This window comes from Caretta caretta, chromosome 2 (assembly GCF_965140235.1).
Source record: "Caretta caretta isolate rCarCar2 chromosome 2, rCarCar1.hap1, whole genome shotgun sequence".
Taxonomy (NCBI): domain Eukaryota; kingdom Metazoa; phylum Chordata; order Testudines; family Cheloniidae; genus Caretta; species Caretta caretta.
This window is the reverse complement of record NC_134207.1, coordinates 270,098,465-270,116,957: the sequence shown is the minus strand read 5'-3', so window position 1 is coordinate 270,116,957 and position 18,493 is coordinate 270,098,465. Positions and strand designations below refer to the sequence as shown.

The 18,493-nt window shown below is 48.3% G+C and overlaps 2 protein-coding genes across 2 annotated transcripts; both read left to right on the top strand.

The window, feature by feature from the left end:
• Positions 1–248: 248 nt before the first annotated feature.
• Positions 249–12,946, top strand: LOC142070709 (stonustoxin subunit alpha-like). The gene is made up of 3 exons (XM_075124660.1): positions 249–368; positions 7,804–9,858; positions 11,848–12,946. The coding sequence occupies exons 1-3, from the start codon at positions 272–274 to the stop codon at positions 12,375–12,377; spliced, it is 2,682 nt and encodes an 893-aa protein (XP_074980761.1). The 5' UTR covers positions 249–271; the 3' UTR covers positions 12,378–12,946.
• A 3,054-nt stretch (positions 12,947–16,000) lies between these two features.
• Positions 16,001–18,135, top strand: LOC142070714 (uncharacterized). Its single transcript, XM_075124703.1, has 2 exons — positions 16,001–16,937; positions 17,526–18,135. Exons 1-2 carry the CDS (start codon positions 16,355–16,357, stop codon positions 18,044–18,046), a joined length of 1,104 nt encoding a protein of 367 aa, XP_074980804.1. The 5' UTR covers positions 16,001–16,354; the 3' UTR covers positions 18,047–18,135.
• Positions 18,136–18,493: the final 358 nt, after the last annotated feature.

Genomic DNA, 18,493 nt, shown 5'->3' with positions numbered 1-18,493 from the left:
ATGTTAACGTCTTATTACAAATTGCATATTCATGAGTTGACCCCAACATCCAGAAGCAGGTGCTGAGCCCCAAATATGTTGCACCTGTGCAAGTGTTACTGAGATGATACCGGCTCACGCTCAGAAATTTCCTTTCCAGGGCAATGTTCAGAAAAAGCTCTGAAGACTGAAGCCAGTGACTCGATTCTAAATCTGCTCCCCAGAAACTTAAGTGTAACCCCAGTTCTTTCTTGCAGGTCAGACAGAGGAGAGAGCGTCTGGGTGTGGAACAATGGCCGGATCAGATGACACCATTGCGATGCCGGCTCTGGGCCGCCCTTTCCAGCTGGGGATGCTGTACGACTGCCGCAGTGATGCCCTCATCCCAGGTAATTGTCACCCGGGGAGAGCACGGGGCCCAACTTAGTGTTTCAGAAAAAAGAAGCATTTGGCACCTGTTTCTTTTAGGAACATTTGGGTTTGGGATTTGAGTTGGGGAAAAAACAAAGGGCATCCAAACCTGCCCGGGTGCTGTCCTGCTGACCCTCCTTACAGCACTGGCTGCACTAGGAGAAACTTCCCATCCGCTCCCCTGCCACTGCGATATCTCTGCAGTCCCACCCGCATGGCAGTCGGCCTAGGAAAGGGGGACAGTGCCCCCAAGCTGGCTCATCCCCCCATTTCCACATGGGAGGGGTGAGGTCCTGGTGAGAAGGGTCCTCTCTACACACAGATCTTCAGGGCATGAGGGGACCCATTAGAAGGAAACACTTCAGCTATTCACACGCATCACTGTGACCCATATTAACTGTCCCCCGCTCCCGGAAAAGGCCTGGCATCGCTGTGGACAGCTCAGTGAAAACACCCACTCTGTGTCCAGTGGCAGGCCAAGCCGTGAACAGGGTGCTCGGGTGCCCGAGGAACGGCATGGAAAATGCCACCAGACCTATTCCAATGGCATTATATAAATCAACGGGCCACGCTCCCCTGGAATGTGTGCTCCGTGCTGGCCGTCCCATCACAAAGAGGGTATCACAGAAATCGAGGCAGTTCGGACAGTGATGATAAAAATGACTAGAAACCTGGGGAGAATTTCACAGGAAAAGACAAAACAAAATATTTCATACAGAGACAAGAATAAGCTGGAGGTGAAACAGGGATACAGAAGAATGAATGGGCTAGAGAAGGTAAATAGGAAAGGGCTAGAGAAGGTAAATAGGAAAGGGCTAGAGAAGGTAAATAGGAATGGGCTAGAGAAGGTAAATAGGAAAGGGCTAGAGAAGGTAAATAGGAAAGGGCTAGAGAAGGTAAATAGGAAAGGGCTAGAGAAGGTAAATAGGAATGGGCTAGAGAAGGTAAATAGGAAAGGGCTAGAGAAGGTAAATAGGAAAGGGCTAGAGAAGGTAAATAGGAAAGGGCTAGAGAAGGTAAATAGGAATGGGCTAGAGAAGGTAAATAGGAATGGGCTAGAGAAGGTAAATAGGAATGGGCTAGAGAAGGTAAATAGGAAAGGGCTAGAGAAGGTAAATAGGAAAGGGCTAGAGAAGGTAAATAGGAAAGGGCTAGAGAAGGTAAATAGGAAAGGGCTAGAGAAGGTAAATAGGAAAGGGCTAGAGAAGGTAAATAGGAAAGGGCTAGAGAAGGTAAATAGGAAAGGGCTAGAGAAGGTAAATAGGAAAGGGCTAGAGAAGGTAAATAGGAATGGGCTAGAGAAGGTAAATAGGAATGGGCTAGAGAAGGTAAATAGGAAAGGGCTAGAGAAGGTAAATAGGAATGGGCTAGAGAAGGTAAATAGGAATGGGCTAGAGAAGGTAAATAGGAAAGGGCTAGAGAAGGTAAATAGGAATGGGCTAGAGAAGGTAAATAGGAAAGGGCTAGAGAAGGTAAATAGGAAAGGGCTAGAGAAGGTAAATAGGAATGGGCTAGAGAAGGTAAAGAAGAAGTACCTATTTACTCTCTCATAGAAAAATAACAAGGGGATACTCAATAAAATTAAAATACAACTCGTTTAAACTCGATAAAGGAAATACATTTTAAAGCAACATAATTAGCATGAGGAACTCACGCCACCAGACATCACTGAATCATAGAAATTTAGGGCTGGAAGGGTCCTTAAGGGGACACCTAGTCCAGCTACCTGCATTGAGGCAGGAATAAGTGCACCAAGGCCATCTCTGAGACGTATTTGTCTAACCTGTTCTTAAAAACCTACAATGATGGTATCAAGAACATAAGAACGGCCATACTGGGTCAGACCAAAGGTCCATCAAGCCCAGTATCCTGTCCTCTGACAGTGGCCAAGGGCAGGTCCCCCAAAGGGAATGAACAGACAGGTTATCATCAAGTGATCCATCCTCTTTCACCCAATCCCAACTTCTGGCAAACAGAGGCTAGGGACACCATTTTCTGCACATCCTGGCTAATAGTCACTGATGGACCTATCTTCCATGAATCTATCTAGCTCCCTTTTGAACCCCATCATAGGATTGGCCTTCACAACACCCTCTGGCAAGGAGTTCCAGAGGTTGACAATGCGCTGCGTGAAAAAATACTTTCTTGTGTTTGTTTTAAACCTGCTACCTATTAATTTCATTTGATGACCCCTTGTTCTTGTATTATGAGAAGGAGTAAATAACACTTCTTTATTTACTTTCTCTATACCACTCATGATTTTTTAGACCTCTGTCATATTCCCCCTTAGTTGCCTCTTTTCCAAGCTGAAAAGTCCCAGTCTTATTAATCTCTCTCATACGGAAGCCATTCTATACCCCTAATCATTTTTGTTGCCCTTTTCTGAACCTTTTCCAATTCCAATATATCTTTTTGAGATAGGGTGACCGCATCTGCACGCAGTATTCAAGGTGTGGGTGAACCATAGATTTATATAGAGGCAATAGGATATTTTCTGTCTTATTATCTATCCCTTTCTTAATTCTTCCCAGCATTCTGTTAGCTTTTTTGACTGCCGCTGCACATTAAGTGGATGTTTTCAGAGAACTATCCACACTGACTCCAAGATCTCTTTCTTGAGTGGTAACAGCTAATTTAGACCCCTTCATTTCATACGTAGAGTTGGGATTATGTTTTCCAATGTGCATTATTTTGCATTTATCAACATGAAATTTCATCTGCCATTTTGTTGCCCAGTCACCCAGTTTTGAGAGATCCTTTTGTAGCTCTTCGCAGTCTGCCTGGGACTTAACTATCTTGAGTAGTTTTGTATCATCTGCAGATTTTGCCACCACACTGTTTACCCCTTTTTTCAGATTATTTATGAATATGTTAAATAGGACTGGGCCCAGTACAGATCCCTGCGGGACACCACTATTTACCTCTCTCCATTCGGAAAACTGACCATTTATTCCTACCCTTTGTTTCCTATCTTTTAACCAGTTACCAATCCATGAGAGAACCTTCCCTCTTATCCCATAACTGCTTATTTTGCTTAAGAGCCTTTGGTGAGGGACCTTGTCAAAGGCTTTCTGAAAATCTAAGTACACTATATCCACTGGATCCCCCTGTCCACATGCTTGTTGACCCCCTCAGAGAATTCTAGTAGATTGGTGAGGCATGATTTCTCTTTACAAAAACCATGTTAACTATTTCCCAACAAATTATGTTCATCTATGCGTCTGACAATTTTGTTCTTTACGATAGTTCCAACCAATTTGCCCAGTACTGAAGTGACATTTATTGGCCTGTAGTTACCAGGGTCACCTCTGGAGCCCTTTTTAAAAACTGGCATCACATTAGCTCTCCTCCAGTCATTTGGTACAGAAGCTGATTTAAATGATAGGTTACAGACTACAGTTAGTAGTCCTGCAATTTCACATTTGAGTTCCTTCAGAACTCTTGGGTGAATACCATCAGGTCCTGGAGATTTATTACTGTTTAGTTTATCAATTTGTTCCAAAACCTCCTCTAATGACACCTCAATTTGGGACAGTTCTTCAGATCTGTCACCTAAAAAGAATGGCTGAGGTTTGGGAATCTCCCTCACATCCTCAACAGGGCAGACCGATGCAAAGAATTCATTTAGTTTCTCAAGGCTGAATCCCAACTCTGTCACTCCGAGTGCAGAGTGGGGCACGCAAGGATTTTAAAAATTAATACTGGCCACTCCAGGCTTGTTTTAAACTCCCAAGGTTACAGCTTCTCTCTGACCTTGGCTTGGTAAATGCTGCCACCAACCAAATGCAAGAAACACCCAACCCCTTTCAACCTAGGAAGGAACACTTGGGAATTCCTCCCTATGGGGTGCCCTCAAGCCCTTTCACCCCAGCTGAGAAACAGTCTGGGAACAGCTGAGAAAGAAAACAAAGGAAATTAGCTGTGGCTACCAGCTAATCAAACAACATGCATAACCCTCTTAGCACACCAAAACTCCAATTCTGTTCTTAAAAAAGGAAATTTTATTAAAAATAAAAAGAAAGAAAATGCATCTGGAATTTAGGCTTCTGCTAGATTTTAAAAGAGCAATTCCAAAAATCAAGCACCCAAAATAGCTTTCTTGTGGGTTTAGCTTAAAGGTTACAAGCAAACAAAAGCATCTGGGGTTCTGACAGAGGAGTCCACAAGCCAATAAGAAATAAAATAAATAACCCTAATCGCATCTGGCTAAACACGCTGATCTGTTTACACATTGGAGTTCAGATGAGTCATTCTAGGCATGATCCGATGACTTATAATCTGGGGTGAGCTGAATTCGCGCCGGTTCGCGCGAACCGGGTGTTAAATTCTGAACCAGTTTTAGAACCGGCTGTTAACCCGCTTCCCTGCAGGGGGCTTTGCTGGGCTCCGGCCGGGAAGTGATGTGATTCCTCCTCCGGCCACCGGGGGCGCTGCGCTGCGGGAGCCACGTGGGCTGCTCCCCCGGCCCTGGGGCTCCCGCTGCTGCCTGGGGGGTCCCCGGCTGCTCTGCTGGGCCGGGGCTGCGTCCTGCTGCTCGGGCTGCTCCCCGCGAGCCCCCACCCCCCTGCCCGCAGCCACCCCTGCACCCCCTGCCCTGCCCGCAGCCAGCCCCTGTCCCCAGCCAGTCCCTGCCGTACCCCCTGCCCACAGCCAGCCCGTCTCCAGCCACCCCCACATCCCCTGCCCTGCCTGCAGCCAGCCCCTGCCGCACCCTCTGCCCTGTATCCAGCCAACCTCTGCCGCACGCACCCCCTCCCCTGCCTGCAGCCAGCCCCGCCGTACCCCCTGCCTGCAGCCAGCCCCTGTCTCCAGCCACCCTCACACCCCCTGCCCTGCCCGCAGCCAGCCCCTGCCGCACCCCCTGCCCACAGCCAGCCCGTCTCCAGCCACCCCCACACCCCCTGCCCTGCCTGCAGCCAGCCCCTGCCGCACCCTCTGCCCTGTATCCAGCCAACCTCTGCCGCACGCACCCCGTGCCCTGCCTGCAGCCAGCCCGTCTCCAGCCAGTCCCTGCCGTACCCCCTGCCTGCAGCCAGCCCCTGTCTCCAGCCACCCCCACACCCCCTGCCCTGCCCGCAGCCAGGCCCTGCCACCTGCACCCCCTGTCCTGCCCGCAGCCTGTCCCTGTCTCCAGCCAGCCCCACACCCCCTTGCCTCCAGCCAACCCTGCACCCTCCTGTCTCCAGCCAGTTCCGCACCGCCTGCCCTGCCCACAGCCAGCCCCGCACCCCCTTGCCTCCAGACAACCCTGCACCCTCCTGTCTCCAGCCAGCTCCGCACCGCCTGCCCTGCCCACAGCCAGCCCCGCACCCTCCTGTCTCCAGCCAGCTCTGCTGCCCCCTGCCCCTGCCCTGCCCGCAGCCAGCCTGGCCCCCCTGCCTCCAGCTAGCCCTGCCCCATGCCCCTGTCTGCAGCTGTCCCCATGTCCACTGGTGCCCTGCAGTTCCCAGGGCAGTAACCCTGCACACCTGCTTCAATGAGTGGGGAAGGGAGCAGCTGGGACCCACACTTGTGCACACCCTAGGGTGACCAGACAGCAAGTGTGAAAAATCAGGACAGGGGTTGGGGGGTAATAGGAGCCTATATAAAAAAAAGACCCCAAAACCAGGACTGTCCCTATAAAATTGGGACATCTGGTCACCCTAGCACATGCCCAGGGCATGGCGGGGACCCACACCTGTGAAACGGAGGTAATTTCTAGGTCAGGCCCATCTTTTTAAAAAAGAACTTTCGGCAGGGTTAACATACATCCCTATTTTCCCAGACAGGTCAGGCCTTTTTGTTCTTAAATCGCCATCCGGGAGGAATTTTTAAATTTTAAAAATTCCTCCCAGGAAAATACAGACCTATGGTAACCCTGTTGGTACAAAAAATACATACTGAGGCACATCCCTCAGGGAACAGGTTGTTAAGATTTTGGCAGCTCATCACTGCTTATAATCATACCTGGCTTAGCTGCTTACAACATGGCTGCTCTGTCCCTCCAGAGAACAACAGACAAAGGCAAACTTTCTTTCCCAATTTTAAAAAGTTCTAGCCTTCCCATTGGCTCTTTTGGTCAGGTGCCCACTTTTTTTTCTTTACCTGGGGGACTTTTAACCCTTTACAGGTAAAGCAAGTAAAGAACAGCTATCAAGAGGGATTTTACAGCTAACTGATTGGCTGGGTGTCCATCAAAGGGAGCTACCCCCACTTTATTTATCACAGATGGGGATTCCACAACCTCCCTTGGAAGTCTATTCCAGTGCTTAATTATCCTTACAATTAGAAAGTTTTCCTAATATCTAACTTAAACCTCCCTTGCTACAGATAAAGCCAATTACTTTTTGGCCTCCCTTCAGCGGACATGGAGAACAACTGATCACTGTCCTCACTGTCAACAGCCCTTAACAGATTTGAAAACCGTTATCAGCTCTGCTCTCAGTCTTCTTCTCTTAAGACTAAACATACCCACTGTTTCTAATCTATCTTCTATAGGGCAGGTTTTCTAAACCCTTTATCAGTTTTGTTGCTCTTCCCTCACCCTTCTAGTTTGTCCAGATTTTTCTTGCAGTGTGGCGCCCCAAACTGGACACAATACTCCAGCTCAGGCCTTTCCAGTGCTGAGAAGAGCAGGACAACTACCTCCCACCCCACAATTATATTAGCCTTTTGCACAACTGCATCCCATGGTTGTCTCATATTCAATTTGTGATCCGCTATAATCCCCAGGTCCTTTTCCGCAGTACTACTGCCTAGCCAGTTATTCCCCATTTTGTAACGGTGCATTTGATTTTTCCTTCCTAAGTGTAGTACTTTGCACTTGTCTTTATTGAATTTCATCTTGTTGATTTCAGACCAATTATCCAATTGATCAGATCATTTCTAATAGAAGTCAGAGTAGCAGCCGTGTTAGTCTGTATCCGCAAAAAGAAAAGGAGGACTTGTGGCACCTTAGAGACTAACCAATTTATTTGAGCATGAGCTTTCGTGAGCTACAGCTCACTTCATCAGATGCATCCCTGTAGCTCATGAAAGCTTATGCTCAAATAAATTGGTTAGTCTCTAAGGTGCCACAAGTCCTCCTTTCCTAATGGAAGTGATATTTCAATCATAAATATAGCACTTGCTTCCTGGGACAGTGTACTCCTGAGGGGGGAGTGAACTCAGTCATTCTGGAGAGGGATATATGAAAAAAAACAGAAAAGATCACATCTTCCAAAGTCCTGTAAGAAGCCGGGGGCAAGGGAAGTTTGTTAGCGGTGTAGTTCAGCCTTGACTTGGCACATTTGTATGTTACCAGGTCAGTTTACTTGATGTCCTTCACTCGTTATTTTTCAATCTCAGAAATGAGACACAATTAAAGGATGGATAGATTCTGTGTCCTGTGCATCTATCAGTTACGTTACCATGTGTCTGTCTCTACTATTCCAGGGATCACGCTGTGGGGCCTGGAACAGCTTCGCAAGGATGTAAACACAAAACCACAACCCAAGACTGAATTTGAGATCATCGCATCCGACACCATTGAAGAGAAGGCCAATGCCCTCAATGTCACAGCCTCGCTGAAGGCCAGTTTCCTGGGGGGGCTGGTTGAAGTAAGTGGATCTGCCAAATACTTAAATGACACCAAAAAATCCAAACAACAGGCCCGAATTACTCTCCAGTACTCTGCCACAACAAACTTTGAACAACTAACTATGAACCATTTAGGACCAGAGAATGTTTCTTATCCTGCTGTATTTGACCAAGGCACCGCCACCCATGTGGTCACGGCTGTGCTGTACGGGGCTCAGGCTTTCTTCGTGTTTGATCGGGAAGTTTCTTCTTCTGAGAATGTACGTGAGATAGAGGGAAAGCTCCAGATTGCAATTAAAAAGATACCCATGTTTTCCATAGAAGGGGAAGGAGCTGTCAAAATGGATGAAAGTGAAAAATTAAATGCTGCAAAATTTAACTGCAGGTTCCATGGTGATTTTGCTCTTGAGAGAAATCCAACTAATTTCCAAGATGCCATGCAAATATACTCCACCCTCCCCAAGCTGCTGGGTGCCCAGGGGGAGAAGGCCGTACCAGTGAGAGTCTGGCTGTACCCGCTGACCAAGCTGGATTCCAGAGCTGCTCGGCTGGTGCGTGAGATCAGCTTTTCACTGATTTCTGATGCTCAGACTGCTCTGGAGGAACTGGCAGAAGTAAACATGCGATGCAATGACATGGTGAAGAGTCCGATTGCCACAAGCTTCCCCGAAATCAAGCTGAAAATCCAGCAGTTCAGAGATCTGTGTAAGCAACACAGACAGACTTTCCAGAAACAGCTAGCAGGACTCTTACCGTTAATCCGTGGAGGTGGAAAAGAGGAAGGGGCTCTGGTGGATATTTTATCATGTAAAAACCAGTCACCGTTCAATACTCAGAGACTCAGTGAATTTCTGGATACAAAGGAAAAAGAGATGAATTATGTGAATTCCTACCTTAGGATCCTAAGCAATGTAAAAGTGGTGTCCTCTCAGAGTGAACTAGATGAAATAGTACTCAACCCTGAGCTTGACTTCATTGTCTCTTTTACATTCACTTCACTGCATGAAGAGGAGCCATATTTATCAGATTTAAAACAGTGGCTTCAGACCCAGTATATAAAGGAAACTTATGATTCTGCAGCAGCCAGTTCTGTTGCTGAGAAACCAAAATCCAAAATGTGGTTTGAGGACCAAGAAATTAATAGAAAAGCTCGAAAATCTGCAAAGTCCCTTTCACGTTTTGTCAGTGTCAACAAATCTAACGGGAAGATTCGGTTCATTGTGTCCTCTGTTCCAGACAAGGACAATCCAGGCACTTCCATTTACCTGTATGAGGAGGGAGAGCTGATCAGCACCAACTTTGAGGCTCCATCAAAGCCTCTTCCTCCCCTGATTGATGGAATCAAACATGACCGTGTGCAGCTCAAGTTTAACCCAGCAGCCTATGGAAGGGCTGAGATATCCGGCTATCGGGCAGAGTACAGAATTGTAGGACAGGAGAACTGGACGACTGTGAATGTAAATAACACGCAAGAGACATTCACAGTAACAGGGCTACGTGCAAACACCGAGTACCAGTTCCGATACGCTGCAGTGAGCAAACCAGGGCTCAGCGAGAGCAGCGATGTGAGTAATCCTGTGAAGACTCTCCCTCCTACCAGCCCGCCTGGGAAGTCTGTAACAGTTATTGTAGATTCATCTGCCATCGCCCTCACCTGGGAGAGTCCAAGTGTCATTGGAGATGGAGTCAGAATAAGGGAGTATAAGGTGGAATATAAAGAGGAGGCAGGAGATACAATTCAGGAGGGGAAAGACAAATGGCTGGAACGAAGGACAGAAAAGAGAACCGAGTTCTATAGCATTGATGGACTGAGTCCTGAGACACCCTACAGAGTCCGGGTTTCGGCTGTGTGTGCGGATGGGGCTGTGAGTGACCCAAGCGAAGAGACTTGCATCTCAACCCTAAAGAAAGGTAACATTTAAATATATTTGCATATTTCTTCCCACCCGAAACACAGGACTCTGGAGTAGTTCATTCAGGTAAAACTATATTTATCTTTGGAAGAAAAATTGAGATGTCCCAAGTGTATAATGTAGGCGTGACTTCAGAATCAAACTATTTCTTGCAATTTAATATCTGAACTGGAGTAATGCATACAGGGCCCAACCCAACCACCGGGATCTGCTGGGGACTGTACAAATGATACTGAGCTGTCAGGTCTGGTCAAGTTAAGGTACCAACTAGCTTTCTGTGAAAATCTTCATTCTTCTAAGTGCTCTAAAATTGTCATGGTTACATGGATTGCCTTGAAATTTGATGTGCCTCGGGGGGCACTGGCTAGGGTCAGTGATCCAAATCTGAGATCATTTGACCAAGGGGTTCCTGGGATACAATCTCCTCTCCCTCCCGCCCCCCCAACTCCCTAAAAAAACCATAGTTTTTAAAGGTTGACATATTCTACCACCGTGGTTTTGCCCAGACCTGGGGATCAAGCCCTGGCTCTGATCCTGCCACAAGGGTCTCACTGACTGGAGGATAACACGCAGAGAGTGAACGGCACCCACTAGGCCTCTGGGGGGAGCAACATTCAGAACATTATTGGACAGATAGTACTGCTCATGAACTAAGGGGATCATACTGAGCACAGAGGAGCCAAGAGACTCTGGAGGTGGAGAGTTTCCACTGTAGCTGGATAGGGCTCTGTAGATAGGGCAATTTCCTGCAATATCACTGAAAGATCTTATTGTACTAACTGTATGTACTGCTGTGGGCCAGGATTGTGTATAACCTCTCTAGTGAGGAGATGTGATGGATGTAAGACGTGGCGGTTCAAAAGGCTGTATTGAAAATGTGCCAGACAAGTATGGACTTTTGGGACAATAAATATTAAGTGGATTTCCTGGGGAGTCCCTAGGGCGAGGTTAATGCAAATTACTTACCTCTGGTCAATGCAAAAACCCAGCTTTTTGAAGTTAAGCTCTGAGGGGAGGGTTTTTTCTGTTGATTACCTGTTACAGAAGGCAAAGATCAAAGGCCAGAGTTGGATAAAGATATGGCTGATCTGCCCAGCCATTGCTCTGGTTCTGGATCTAAACTTCTAACCCCGGAGAATACCCAGATGTGGGGTTTGAAGGACTAAAACCTTCTAGAGCTGTAGATTGGATTTGGGGGGACGGGGAAATCTCAGGTCAGCTTTCGAGCTTTATTGTTTTAATATTTATTCTCTGTCATGCTTTTACCTAAAAGAAGAAACGTGGTTGCTTAGAAGGAGCTGTGTGGAAACATATAGCTGTGGGCAATGCACTGCTCGTTGTCTTCAGAGAGAAAGCAAAGCGCAGGCCCTGGCCTGTTTAGACAGTCTGGCTTGCTGGGGATATCCTGGGGTGAGGCAGGGAGCTGTGCAGCCTTAAAAGCCCACACAGGGGCCGGGGAGAGAGGGGGACACACACACACACACGCAGAGGGCCACAGCCGCCCAGATCTCCTCCTATCCCAATCACAGATCTTCCAAGATGGTTCAATTTATTCCTCCACCCTTCAGTACAGCAACACCTACCACAGGGATTACAGCTGCAGTGCATGCAGATAATTCCCAGAGGCCATTGCCAGCTCCAGAGGGCAGAGTTAAGGTTGCGAAGGTGTTTACCTGAACTCGCTATCTCCCAGCATTCACAAGATTCAGTTTTGCTGAACTGACTTTCTTGAGGGGTGCAAGGTCTCACCAGGCATCTTAACGCTGCGTTAGTGAAGTATTTTTGCCATGTTATCTCTCTCTCTGTGTCGATAGTTAGCTGTATAAAGAGCAGCACCGACTGGCATACATATATGTTACACAGTATTGTTCCGAAGTGGGTGAGTGCAGGGGGGAAGATTCTGAGGCTCAGGTCTGGCTCAGCCGATCCTTTCGCTCTGTCATTGACCCATGTGTGCCGATAACGCTCTGATTCTGTCTCTCCCCAGCGAATGTGACTCTGGATCCAGACACGGCACATCCTGAGCTCGTCCTGTCTGATGATCAAAGAACCATGAGCCGGGGCCCCGAGAGCCAGATGTTGCCTTACAAACCGGAGAGATTTGATTATTTGCTGAGTGTGCTGGGCTCTGAGGGCTTCACCTCGGGGAAACATTCCTGGCAGGTGAAGGTGAAGGGAGGAGTAGCCGGAGACTGGGCTGTGGGGGTAGCTAGACAGTCTGTGCTGAGGAAGGAAGAGGTTGGCTTTACCCCCGAGAATGGGGTCTGGGTGGTGCAGAAATGGGGCAATGCCAGAGACTATCGGGCTCAAACCTCCCCTGTCACCCGCCTGTCCTTGAGTAGAGAACCCAGCAGGATCCGGGTCTCTCTGGACTATGAAGGGGGGTTGGTGGCATTTAATTATGCTGATGATCTGGCCCCGATCTTCACTTTCCCACAGGCTTCTTTCAATGGGGAGAAAATCTTCCCTTTCTTCTGGGTCTGGGGTGGAGGATTCCAGCTGAGCATCCATCCCTGAGACTCAGGGTAGCCCGGGGCCCTGTCAGTACCATACAGAGCAGGCTAGACCCATCTCACGGTCCTGCAGTGACTGCCCAGTCTGCTTGTTCTCATGCTGTATGGTTCTGTAGGATTATATCCGTGAACAGGGTCAGAATGGGCACCAGGAGCTCCTCCCTTTGAGCCCTGTGCCGGTCTTGGCCAGAATCCCCCGTGGTGCTCACTGTTTGAAAGGGGCAAAGTAAAACCAGGGCTCTCGCCCGGCATCTCCACCCCCTCTTCCTGTCAGGGCACAAGGCTGGCAGCTCACTGCACTGTCTCCAGGTCCTCATCAGGGGGCTTCCAGCTGAGCCACGGACAATTGCTCCACTCGCAGCATGGGCCCTTTGCACAGTCTGAGGGGGCAAAGGCAGAACCCTGCCCCAGGATCAGCCCCTACCATTGTGCTAAAATGATTACTCACATCTTCTCTCTGAGTTGCTCAGAGGTGTTTCTATCCTACTGTAAACATGTCATTCTCTTGCAGTAAGGAATGCAAAGTCTTTTAGCAGCAGAAATTATGAAATAAAATCCTACTTTATGCTTTCAGACCATTGTCAGATTGTGTGTTAGGTATATCTTACAATGAAATGTGTTGCTTTATGCCAGAGCTAATCAAAATTTGACATTTCAGAAAACAAACAAATTCCTTCACCAGGAGTAGCAGGCAGATCGTTCCCATGGCTATTGCCAGCACCAAGGGGCAGAGTTATGGTTGCATGGGATTTATCTGTATTTCCTGGTTTTCAGAGGTCTGAGGTTTGCTGAACCTGATGTCCTGGAAGGACACGAGAGACCACCGCATATGTTGTATTTTGTACTACATTGAATATTCGTTAAACGATAAGTGTTTTCTTTTTTCGTTGACTCCATCACGATAGTTTTCAGGGTGCCCACCCAGGTAACTGATAGAAGTTCTGATTATTGCAGATTCAATATGGATCTCATAGTTTTGGGGTTCAGAGTGTGAATCCTTGTGGGATTTATTGTAGCACTGTTCAAACTACAATGACGTTACATCTCTCTCTCCTGCTGATCCCACATCGTTGTGGAGGATCTTCAGCGGCTAGCGTTAGAAGAGCTATCGGAATAATCCACTCAGTCCATTATTCCTATAGTAGGCACCCTTTACTAGACGGGCCTCTGAACTGTCTCTCTGTAGTGTCCAGTCCTCTCCCGGAACACACACAAGTTATTAAGTTCATTGCTCTTTTAAAGAGTCAATACACGCAGCTCATTAATTTCACTGGGGTTTGACAAACACTCACTTTAATCACAGCACTGACCTGGTTTATAATAAAGGTAAAACAAGTTTCGTAAACAAAAGTCATAGATTTAAGTGATATCAAGTGTAAGGTGTAAAGATAGGAAGGGTGATGAACAAACAGAAGTAATAATACGCTTTCTAATAGCTAAGACCTAACTTAACAAGCTACAGACATTGTTCGAGGCACTTTCCTCTCCAGTATTCCTTTCCCAGCAACGGCTGACTAGCTTTTTGTCAGGATGCTCACAGAATCCAAGGTGCTGGTTTTCCTTGTCTCTGGTGAAGGACCACTTAGGGGTTTGCTCCACTTCTCTTTATAGTCCACTCTACCTTGGCAATATATTGTTCTGAAACGTAGCTCCAGATACAGGTCCTTCTCCCTGCTGGGTGTGGATGCTGTGCTGCCAGGAGTGGATTCCATGCTGTCTTCTCCCGCACTGGAGATTTTTCCAGTGCAAAGGATCTTGTCATGCAACCTCTGATACAACTGAATAGCCCATTGAATTTGCCTACATCTGGGAATTTTTAGGCCTAACACATTTTCCAAGCTAAAGCTGGTTGCAACATTACTGTATCATCTTGGATGGCGCATGGCTTCTGCTGCTGCAGGCAGCCACAATCTGCCCGCTGCTCAAGAGATACCACTCCTGAACCCAGCATTCCCATAGGCTGGGGAAACCCCATTATCTGGCCCACTCCCCGTGCCCATTTTCTTCATCTGTTGCTGGGGCCAGAAACCATTCTTGGTCCTCACAGCTCCCCACTCCGGATCTGAACGGGCTCCCAGCTCCTTCTCCCCTCAGCACCTCAGCTCAGCTCAGTGATATAAAAGAGAGGTGAACCCACAGTGCAGGACTCCTCTGTCTATTACCTCTCTGGTGCTTTGACACAAGGAGCTTCGGGACGCCTCCTCTGCCAGCCCCGTGGCAAGGGGACAGCAGCTACCTCTGCGGGGGGCAATCTGCTCTATGGAGGGACACCGCCAAATAAAAATTGCATCTGCTCACTCCAGCTCTGCTGACTATACGACACGTTCTGTGGTGTGAACAGGGGAACAGCATCACCCAGGCAGAGCTTCTGCCAGACACTCGTACAGCATCGCCCTCTGCAGAAAGGAGCAAAGATCGTTTTCCCTGACCCCTGATCAAGAAACCAAAAGGCCTGGCTCCAGACCTGAGCCAGAAACCCACCCCAAACAAAGCACACGTTTTCTCCGCTCTTTCCACATCAGAGACCTGCAAACAGCTTGCCTTTCGCAGGACATAGAGTCCTGGGACTGCGGCCAGGAGTTTTCGAGCAAGTAAGATGGATAGATGAGATGAGGCCAGGCTGTTGTCCATAAGCAGCACCCCATCTCCTCCTTTGCACATACAATGCTCAGTGCAGAGACATGCCCCTGGGGTTTCAGGTTTGTGACGTATCCCACAGCATGGCAGCAAGTTTGTCTGACACCTCACAAAGCTAGAGAGATAGAAACCAAAAGGGTCTCAACTAATCGTGCCGGAACCTGGGGGGCCATGTTGCCCCCCAAACTGCAAGCCTTGGGCAGGTGTGAAGTGGCACCGGTAGGGCCTACACTCCACAGCGGAGGTGCTGCTCTGCTCCTGCCCAAGGCTTGCAGTTTGGGCGGGGGGGCAACATTCTCCCCTACCCCCCAAATTACACCCTTTCTAAAAAGTGGGGGGCATGACCCCCAGCCTCCCCGGTTGGCACTGGTGGGCCCCCCACCCCCACCACTTCTACAAAGGTTCCAGAATCCTTGGTTTTAGGAGGCTTATTCCTTCACCCTCTCACTTCCCTGGTCCTTCTCACATGAATGGAGAGCAGCAACCCCTGAAGTCCAAAGGTGCAAACAATCCAATGTTTATTGGGGTGAATTTCCAGCAAGCATGAGTCCAGTTTCCTTCCTTAGTGTCCCCGTTCCCAGCTCTGACCTCACAGAGCCTTACACCTGTGTCCCTGTTCCCATTTCCCCCTTTAGCCAAACATGATTCCCATTCCCCCCCGCCCCACACACACACTTCCTGATTGACTGTGGACTATATAGTAAAACTTGAGTTCTGCTTTGCTATACCTTAACCAATCATTTCCCTGAAATTTAACTAACCAATTGTAACATGATTATTTAACCAATTAGATCCCACACCTTAATTAGTTTACACCCAGCAAAATTAATTACACAGCAGACAGAAACAATCCCAGAAATAGACAGAGATTATACAGACAAACAATAGCAAAGTGGGAACTATAATGACAAAACAATACAGAAGTGAGGATTTCCCATCCCAGCTATTGATAAGTGAGTTCTTGCCAGACAGGAGGCTACCAAACTAAGCCCTGGTCTACACTAGGACGTTAGGTCGAATTTAGCAGCGTTAAATCGATGTAAACCTGCACCCGTCCACACAATGAAGCCCTTTATTTCGACTTAAAGGGCTCTTAAAATCGATTTCCTTACTCCACCCCTGACAAGTGGATTAGCGCTTAAATCGACGTTGCTGGCTCGAATTTGGGGTACTGTGGACACAATTCGATGGTATTGGCCTCCGGGAGCTATCCCAGAGTGCTCCATTATGACCGCTCTGGACAGCACTCTCAACTCAGATGCACTGGCCAGGTAGACAGGAAAAGAACCGCGAACTTTTGAATCTCATTTCCTGTTTGGCCAGCGTGGCAAGCTGCAGGTGACCATGCAGAGCTCATCAGCACAGGTGACCATGATGGAGTCCCAGAATCACAAAAGAGCTCCAGCATGGACCGAACGGGAGGTACGGGATCTGATCGCTGTTTGGGGAGAGGAATCCGTGCTATCAGAACTCCGTTCCAGTTTTCGAAATGCCAAAACCTTTGTCAAAATCTCCCAGGGCATGAAGGACAGAGGCCATAACAGGGACCCGAAGCAGTGCCACGTGAAACTGAAGGAGCTGAGGCAAGCCTACCAGAAAACCAGAGAGGCGAACAGCCGCTCTGGGTCAGAGCCCCAAACATGCCGCTTCTATGATGAGCTGCATGCCATTTTAGGGGGTTCAGCCACCACTACCCCAGCCGTGTTGTTTGACTCCTTCAATGGAGATGGAGGCAATACGGAAGCAGGTTTTGGGGATGAAGAAGATGATGATGAGGAGGAGGTTGTAGATAGCTCACAGCAAGCAAGCGGAGAAACCGGTTTTCCCGACAGCCAGGAACTGTTTCTCACCCTAGACCTGGAGCTAGTACCCCCCGAACCCACCCAAGGCTGCCTCCTGGACCCAGCAGGCGGAGAAGGGACCTCTGGTGAGTGTACCTTTTAAAATACTATACATGGTTTAAAAGCAAGCATGTGAAAGGATTACTTTGCCCTGGCATTTGCGGTTCTCCTAGATGTAGTCCTAAAGCCTTTGCAAAAGGTTTCTGGGGAGGGCAGCCTTATTGCGTCCTTCATGGTAGGACACTTTACCACTCCAGGCCAGTAACACGTACTCGGGAATCATTGTAGAACAAAGCATTGCAGTGTATGTTTGCTGGCATTCAAACAACATCCGTTCTTTATCTCTCTGTGTTATCCTCAGGAGAGTGAGATATAATTCATGGTCACCTAGTTGAAATAGAGTGCTTTTCTTCAGGGGACACTCAGAGGAGCCCATTCCTGCTGGGCTGTTTGCCTGTGGCTAAACAGAAATGTTCCCCGCTGTTAGCCACAGGGAGGGGGGAAGGTTGAGGGGGTAGTCACGCGGTGGGAGGAGGCAAAATGCGACCTTGTAACGAAAGCACATGTGCTATGTATGTAATGTTAACAGCAAGGTTTACCCTGAAAGAGTGTAGCCACTATTTTATAAAATGTGTCTTTTTAAATACCGCTGTCCCTTTTTTTTTCTCCACCAGCTGCATGTGTTTCAATGATCACAGGATCTTCTCCTTCCCAGAGGCTAGTGAAGCTTAGAAAGAAAAAAAAACGCACTCGCGATGAAATGTTCTCCGAGCTCATGCTGTCCTCCCACACTGACAGAGCACAGACGAATGCGTGGAGGCAAATAATGTCAGAGTGCAGAAAAGCACAAAATGACCGGGAGGAGAGGTGGCGGGCTGAAGAGAGTAAGTGGCGGGCTGAAGACAGGGCTGAAGCTCAAATGTGGCGGCAGCGTGATGAGAGGAGGCAGGATTCAATGCTGAGGCTGCTGCAGGACCAAACCAGTATGCTCCAGTGTATGGTTGAGCTGCAGCAAAGGCAGCTGGAGCACAGACTGCCACTGCTGCCCCTCTGTAACCAACCGCCCTCCTCTCCAAGTTCCATAGCCTCCACACCCAGACGCCCAAGAACGCAGTGGGGGGGCCTCCGGCCATCCAGCCACTCCACCACAGAGGATTGCCCAAAAAAAAGAAGGCTGTCATTCAATAAATTTTAAAGTTGTAAACTTTTAAAGTGCTGTGCTTAAAGTGCTGTGTGGCATTTTCCTTCCCTCCTCCACCACCCCTCCTGGGCTACCTTGGTAGTCATCCCCCTATTTGTGTGATGAATGAATAAAGAATGCATGAATGTGAAGCAACAATGACTTTATTGCCTCTGCAAGCGGTGATTGAAGGGAGGAGGGGCGGGTGGTTAGCTTACAGGGAAGTAGAGTGAACCAAGGGGCGGGGGGTTTCATCAAGGAGAAACAAACAGAACTTTCACACCGTAGCCTGGCCAGTCATGAAACTGGTTTTCAAAGCTTCTCTGATGCGTACCGCGCTCTCCTGTGCTCTTCTAACCGCCCTGGTGTCTGGCTGCGCGTAACCAGCAGCCAGGCGATTTGCCTCAGCCTCCCACCCCGCCATAAACGTCTCCCCCTTACTCTCACAGATATTGTGGAGCA

Bases quoted from the DNA above. Each gene is read 5' to 3' on its own strand.
- LOC142070709 (XM_075124660.1), top strand. From the start codon at position 272: ATGGCCGGATCAGATGACACCATTGCGATGCCGGCTCTGGGCCGCCCT. The intron at 369-7,803 runs GTAATTGTCACC...CTACTATTCCAG, and splicing joins CAGTGATGCCCTCATCCCAG to GGATCACGCTGTGGGGCCTG. The intron at 9,859-11,847 runs GTAACATTTAAA...GTCTCTCCCCAG, and splicing joins CATCTCAACCCTAAAGAAAG to CGAATGTGACTCTGGATCCA.
- LOC142070714 (XM_075124703.1), top strand. From the start codon at position 16,355: ATGCAGAGCTCATCAGCACAGGTGACCATGATGGAGTCCCAGAATCAC. The intron at 16,938-17,525 runs GTGAGTGTACCT...TTTCTCCACCAG, and splicing joins AGGCGGAGAAGGGACCTCTG to CTGCATGTGTTTCAATGATC.